We start from the raw sequence: 7,666 nt of genomic DNA on the forward strand, positions 1-7,666 counted from the left end.
TTATGTGTTTGGCATCAAGGGCCAGGGGGGTTGGGGGGCATGTAGCACTCTCACAGTGAGCCAATCTTGCAAGAGAGAAAATTCAAGTTCTATCATTCCCAAGGGCATAGTAGCGTCATGGCTTGAAAGGAAGGCTACGCAGAGAAGAATTGAGGCTAGAATTTTCCGTTCTTGCAGCCAACCCAGTAATTTTGTTTCCACCTATCTGGGGGCACCAAAAAAAAGAAGTATTTCTCCCAGTAAGAGTGGACTACTGGTAGGTGGTTCTAGGGATCAGTTATTATTCTGCTCGCTAATACCATTTGTCTGAACCAGGACTCCCTTTGCAAGTGCTCACTGACTCTTGCGGTGAGCAAAATCTTCTTGATGAAAACCGATTTCAACAGCTTGGAATCCCCACTATGCTCCAAGCCTCTGACCACCCCACTTTTACACTCAGCTCCAACACTCACACAGAGTCTGTTCACCTAGTCATCTACGGCAGTGGCTCTGAGTTGTTGAAGTTTGTTGTATTCACTGCTCCCATATCCCTTTGGATTTGGGGAATCCCCTGGTTATAAAAACATAATCCACTTATTAACAGAATGTAAGAGAGACCAAATGAATGCTGAAGCTTATTTTGCACAACTATCACCTCAAACTCAACTGATTTATGTATTGTTCCCATGTGGCCATGTGAGCCATATTAACCATAAGAGATCTTCTTCCTGGTGCTTCTCTTCCCTTCTGTTGCCTTTACAATTTCCCCCAAACAAGTGAATTAGTTGTGTGACCTCATTCAACTCATTTTAAGTCTATGTCTAAAAAGCATTTATAAATGACACTGAGAGGTGAACAGGACCTCAAGACGCAAACAAGTCTCAGCTGTTTTCACAACAAAAAAACAACAACAAACAAAAACAAACAAAACAACAAACAGCCAGAGCATAAAGCGATAGAGTGTAAACACTACATAGGATCCATCATATTAAACTGTAAAGCAAAATGTCTTTGCAATATTTGAGCATTTGAATTTCTTTCGTACAAGTAACTCAGATGAAATGAACAAAGTCATGGATGGTCTCCTTCACCAGCACAATGCAAACTGTGTGCAGCTCCTCAGAGTACGGAGGTGATCAGGTTGGTGACCATGTTGTTCCTATCTCCTTCACAATGGAGAACCAAAGCAAAAATGAAAACCACAGGCTGTATAAAGCAGAGATGTTACTGCATTAAATCAAGAAATGCCAAGATTCAGTGGCCATTATGAATATAAACGCAACTTTTATCATAAAATCGGAGCACGAAATCCACACATATGTTATATTTAGTAGTGGCTATTGAATTTATTTATTTGATGCAGTAACATCTCTGTTTTATATAAAATTAAGAACCATGAAAATGCCATTTGCTTTGGGATTCTTCTGAGCAAAAGAGATAGCAAGCCAGCCCTGAACCTGATCACCTCCGTACCCCGAAGTGATCTGAGTTTTTACTGTGCAGATAAGCAGACCACGCCCTGTTCTTTCGTTATTTAGCCGAATTCACCTGTGTGAAAGCAGAGCACAAAATACCTTAACTTCTTCCTTTAATCCAGGTGCACTTTGAAACTGAGCATGACTTGATTCTCTAACTCCTGACTAAAGCTGATACACATCACCTAAGTGTCAGCTACATGAAAACTAATATGCTAATGAATAAAAATAAATCACCGTAACACTGAATGTGAAACATTAACTAACATCATACACAGTCTCACCAAGGCCATAATACACTTTCCTGTTTTGATTTCCTGAGGAAACTGTTGTAAACATAGTATGTGTCTACTGTAAACAGCCCACTGTAAGAAAACCAAAATGAGAGTCAAACATAAATTAACATAAATGTGTTGCTGGTGTTGTTTCATGTGTTTAAACTCTGGGTATGGCATATTTCCATTGTGGTAGTGCAGTGAAACAGCACCAGAGTGAGAAGCCAATAAGATTGCTCTAAAAATTGTTCCCTCCCATTTGATACTGTTAAATGTAGACAAATCCTTTCATAATGCAGCTTCAAACGTCTGCTGTGTCAAGAGGAGAAAAAACAAAATGCTGACAATTTTTTATATACTGCTCCTGATCAAAACTGGGCGTAAGTACATACTTCTTAATCACTGAATCACTGTGGTGTATTAATCTAAAAGATTATATGAATATATCACTGTTGGTAACCATGATTCTGCTTTTAATTTTCAGGATGCTCAGATCATCAGATCTTTGACACCAAAAATGTTGCTGTTGGGCAAAATGTGACTCTAAATTGTTTCCGGGATCGTCTTTGGCATTCAACAAACTTATTCTGGATCAGACTTGTTTCTCAGAGCTTTCCTGAAATTGTAGGATCAACAATATCTCAAGATGCTCCGACTATTAAAAACATTCATCACATTACAATAAAACAAGAGCCTGGGACTTTTGTTTTACATATCAACGGAGCACAGTTAAGCGATACAGCTGTTTATTACTGCATCAAAGTAAAAAAGCGCAACATGACATTTTTGAAAGGAACTTTTCTTCAAGTCAAAGGTAAGTGAAACAGAAAGAGCAAAACTAATGAGTCAACCACAGCAAAGTTATTTACCGTTTTTATGTTTATTTGTGCAATTCCTGAAGACACACTATTTCAATATAATTGAAATTTTGATTTAACTGAATGTAATAAAACATATTTATTTTTATTTCATAGGACCTGACCCAGGCATCACTGGTGTCACTCAAGACTCTTTGTCTAATCCCGTCCATCCAGGAGACCCAGTGACTCTGCAGTGTTCAGTCGTCTCTAATTCTGAGAACAGAACATGTACAGAAGATCACAGTGTGTACTGGTACAGAACCAAACCAGATGAGTCTCATCCAAGTTTAATGTACAGTCAAGGAAACAATAGTTATGACTGTGAGCGGAGTCCTGAGGCTGCCTCCCAACAGAAATGTGTCTACAGCTTCTCCAGGAACGTCAGCTCGTCTGATACAGGAACTTATTACTGTGCTGTGGCCACATGTGGAGAGATACTGTTTGGAAATGGAACAAAACTGAATATCGAAGGTAAGTATTTTCGTATTAAAATAAAAAAAAAATATATATAAATGTTTATATTTTATTTAGTTTTCACTACAATGGATTTAGATGAAGTACATTGGCACATAATAATTGATGAATCTATGTATATAGATTATAAATATTATTACATTTCAGTTTCATTATTTTATTATTTCATTATTTCACCTTTAATAAGAGCTTTTTCCAATATAGTTCCAGTTGTCCGTCATTGGGATTTGACCAACACAGTTCTCATTCTGCTATGTGTTGCTCTCAGCATAAGCCTGATTGTCATAGCCTTCCTCATTTATACCATCAAAGAAAAAAACAAAACCTCGGGTAAGAAGAGTTACTTCTATATCGATTTCTTGAATAGTATTTGGTTAGGTCATACTCATTTACAACTGATTTGTAAAGTAAAATACAGTGAAACATTTGCTTCTGATCACTTTTTCACATTGTTTTAATCCAGCTGCTGTTTCTCTACAAACAAATACAGAATCAACTAGGACAGAACATCAAATTCATAAAGTAAGAAATTTTGCAATTAAAAGCCTGATGGAAAAATAAAACCAGCAGTTTTTAATGATAGTCTACAGATGTGCATTTCAGTTGATACATTTTGGTGCATTTCTCAGAGACACGAGGACTCATTGACTTATGCTGCGCCAACCTTTATCAAGAGAAACACTCGCAAATCAGAGAGAAGGAACACGAGAGCAACAGAGACAATGTGTATTTACTCTGATGTCAGAGCTTTTGAGTGTGGAAAAAGTGATGCTTAAGCAAAGCTTGTATTTCATCTCCCTTTCATCTTCACTTTGGACTGATATTTAATATTGGCATGCCCAGATTTCATTCACTGAGTCTGGATATTAAAAGCAGAAGAGAAAAACATTCAAATGATGAATATGTGAAAATAAGTCCAGTAAGTCATCAAACACAAAATGTGCTTTGGAACAACTACAACACATCAAATCTTTGTATTTTTAATTCATGTCCCATTTTCTTCACTTTTTTTGTTTTGCTTTGTGACAACTGTAACAGAGATACAAAACACTGCACAGAAAGTTCTAATGTACCATTTTGTTGTGTGAGCACTTTGTATCTTTCAGCTGTTTATGTCAGGTGCTCAGAAAACAACTATGTTGCACCTGTTTGGACCTGTTTGGTTTGTGATTCAAGTTTTTCTCTGTCACCCAACATGAAATGCTTTTTATGTATGTTCTGTAGGATCTTGCAGAAGCTTTATTAAAACACTCAAATTATATCTGAAGCTTGGTTTCTCAGATTTCCACCACAGATTGTAATTAATTTGTATATATGAGAAGTAACTTTACATTAATAAATACATATAACGCCCACAGCTTTCCTGTTGCAAAGTAATGCTAGTGTGATGCTAGTCTGTTAATGTGCAACACAAGAGCTCTGAAAATGGATTTAATTAAATACATCCAACATAAAATGTAAGTAAAACACAAAATTCTGTTTTAACTTTGATAGTACAACATTTAAATGAGTCATTTTCATCTATTCTCTTACGATTGAACCATTACTCCGTATACTAAGGCAATATAAATATTCCCTTTAAAATCACACACACATTTTTCTTTCTTTATTCAGCTGAGTTCACCTGTTTAAAAACAGCACAAACGAACTTATCTTATTCAATTCATTTATACTTTGGAACTGAGCCTGACTTGATTTTCTGATTTGTCTGACTAAAGCTAGCTAACTGACTTCAATAAGCTGACAACTAACCAGAGTTGAACCGCAGGAGGGAGCTAAAAAAAGTGCAAACTCTTACTCCTACAGGCATTCCCATTCATCATTGAGTGATCCCTTGTGACAAGGGAGCAAAGCTTTCATCAGTTAAATATACATACTGTTTGTGATCTTTACACTTGTTTGTGAAGCTCTGTGAAACACTAGCTATTGTTTTGTGATTACGTTATTCGTGTTCTACTTTAAATGAAGATGTTTCAGTATATTTAAATTAAAGTCATCTGTGACGCCAGCTGCTCAGTCTGTCTTCCTCTGTCTTAAACCCTATTACATATTTAGACTCTGGTCAAACATCTTTTCTCTATTAGGCAAATTATATTTGTATAACCCAGAATCTTTCTGTGTCACTTTGTGCTTTGTCTGTTTCTTTTTCTATTGTGACAACAGCTGACTGTTAGTGCTGACCTTTCTGTTTCATTTTTAAAGACTTTGTAAATGAGGTCACACTAAATCCTGAATTAACTACAAACTGCATAAATGAACTATGAATTACAGTATGAAGTGAGGATTCACAAAACCTCTAGTAACATGCTTACTCACAAATAGCTTGCTGTATATGTGTACATGTGTACACAAATGAATTAATCATTTACATAGATTTTCTAAATAAGAGCATGAACCACTAACAGCTTTCATAAAGTGCAAACTTGATGGAATCGGTTAAAGTAAATTTCACTGATTCCATCTTAAGTAAAATACTCAAATGAAAAAGAAAAGAATGAAACTACACAGTTTTTTCCTTTATTAGACTGCTGCATATTTTCAAATATGTTAAATCACTAAAACATAATCCAGGTTTTTGTAATTTAGGTTTTGGGATTTGCACTGTACATTGCACTGGATAATAAAATAATCCCATTTTGAGTCCGCTAGGTAAATCACAAAATAAGTTCTTTTCAATCTTCCAGCACATTGTGTGTCTTTGAGAATAATTTCACGAAAGATCAGTCAACTCTTATTTTGAACTTGATGTTTCACCAGTGGTGGTTAGCACTATTGCTCATAGTAAGAAGGCCCTGGTTTGAATCTAGCCTGGGGACTTTTTTGTGTGTAGAACTTGAATGTTCTCCTTGCATCTGCACGGGTTGTCTCCAGGCACTTGGCTTCCACCCACAGCCCAAAGACATGCACGGGTTTAGACTAACTGATGGTTCCAAATTGGTCATAGGTCTGAATGTGAACATGAATGGTAATCTGTATTGATATGTTAGCCAGGCAATACATTGGCAACCTGTCTAGAACTGTGATTCTTAACCCTTTAAGACCTACCATAGAACATGGTAGGTCTAATATAGCCAGGGCTTATATTATATTTTACATGCTGCAGAGCCATTTTTGGGAGCATTTCAAGTTGCTATACATCAGTACAACCATTATAACCCAAATCCTAATAATATGTATGCATTACATGCATAGTAATTACATAAATTGCAAAAAAGTGCAATAAACTACAAAAAAATTGAAAATTTCAACGTAGGAAGTGTTATGAACAGCTGATCGGATCGGCAAAGCCTTTTTCTGGAATATTATGTTTTTGTTGCTCCAAGCGATTTTTATGCCATTTTTGCAAAGCTATATGTGGAAGGAAACCGTGACCTAGGGCAAGCTGATGGCATAAGATGTAAGTAATACTCCTCCGGTTTCATATGCAAAAAAAAAAATATTGTGCTAGCTTACGTGGTTCCAGTTCTACCTGGATTTAAAAATAGTTACACAAAACGGAGTGTGCCCGTTCCAACCGGCTTTAGAGGGTTAAGAGCTGCAAATTATTTTTAGTTTTACACCTGTTGGCCCCAGGACATCATAAGTTATTAATTGAAGACACCAGGGACTACTGTTATCCATGAAAATCTCAGTTACAATACAGCTTCCCACCACTTGGTGGAATTTGTTTAATCAGCCTCAATAAGCAAGCAGAAGAAAACACTCTCCCCGCTGTTTGCAGTTAGCAAAATATACGCAGAAGTACTTAAAATGGAAAAATGAAGATGAAAGTTTCTGAATGGTGGAGCGGAGAGCCCAATGTGTGGACTGTGGATGCTTTCCAATCATAGTGGAGGAACTGATTTTGTTCCATGCATTGTTAACCTGTTTGGCATTTTGTTTTATACACATAATAAATAAATGTCTATCACATTGCATCATGTTATCATCTTTTTTATTTGACATGGTTTTAGCTATTGAAATGAAGTAGCTATTGAATGTTTCACCAGTGCTGGCTAGCACTATTGCTCACAGTAAGAAGGCCCTGGTTTGAATCTAGCCTGGGGACTTTTTCTGTGTAGAACTTGAATGTTCTCCTTGTCTCTGCGTGGGTTCTCTCCAGGTACTTGGCTTCCTCCCACAGCCCAAAGACATGCACGGGTTTAGACTAAGTGATGGTTCCAAATTGGTTGTAGGTGTGAGTGTGAGCGTGAATGGTTATCTCTATTTATATGTTAGCAATAACTTGAACTCATGTCTTAGAATGTAGTGTTTGTACCTTGTCTCTTATCGTATGGAATAAGTTTTCAAATTTGACAACTTCACCACAATCAAACTCATTCACTTACTTTAATTTAATTTTAAAAGGTATTTTTTCAATGTGAGGAGAACCAAAATTTATTTTGAGTACTCCATGAAAAGAAGTTTAATCGTGTACAGTCAGTTATCCACAGTTTTCTTCTTTGATAGACATGATTATAGTAAAACAGTGACTGCCATATACATATTTTCCAGTGAAAAGGACATGTTAATAATTTCCAATAATCAGAGCGTTTCCTGAGAACTGGGTGCAATTTTATGTGTATGTATTAAAGGTAAATTGCATGATATATATATATATATA

At 36.3% G+C, this 7,666-nt stretch overlaps 1 protein-coding gene across 1 annotated transcript; it reads left to right on the forward strand.

Moving 5' to 3' along the window:
- Positions 1-2,506: 2,506 nt before the first annotated feature.
- LOC121814296 lies at positions 2,507-5,050 on the forward strand. The gene is made up of 5 exons (XM_042219482.1): positions 2,507-2,543; positions 2,704-3,060; positions 3,268-3,393; positions 3,527-3,585; positions 3,693-5,050. The coding sequence occupies exons 1-5, from the start codon at positions 2,507-2,509 to the stop codon at positions 3,837-3,839; spliced, it is 726 nt and encodes a 241-aa protein (XP_042075416.1). The 3' UTR covers positions 3,840-5,050.
- The last annotated feature ends 2,616 nt before the right edge of the window (positions 5,051-7,666 follow it).

This window comes from Haplochromis burtoni, unplaced genomic scaffold (assembly GCF_018398535.1).
Source record: "Haplochromis burtoni strain Fernald_Lab_line unplaced genomic scaffold, NCSU_Asbu1 Contig_33, whole genome shotgun sequence".
NCBI lineage: Eukaryota > Metazoa > Chordata > Actinopteri > Cichliformes > Cichlidae > Haplochromis > Haplochromis burtoni.

What these genes read in the sequence shown, in the direction of transcription:
- LOC121814296 (XM_042219482.1), top strand. Translation starts at nt 2,507, where the DNA reads ATGACATTTTTGAAAGGAACTTTTCTTCAAGTCAAAG. An exon ending in AACTTTTCTTCAAGTCAAAG is followed by an intron (nt 2,544 to 2,703) that starts GTAAGTGAAACA and finishes TTTATTTCATAG; the next exon opens with GACCTGACCCAGGCATCACT. An exon ending in AGAAAAAAACAAAACCTCGG is followed by an intron (nt 3,394 to 3,526) that starts GTAAGAAGAGTT and finishes GTTTTAATCCAG; the next exon opens with CTGCTGTTTCTCTACAAACA.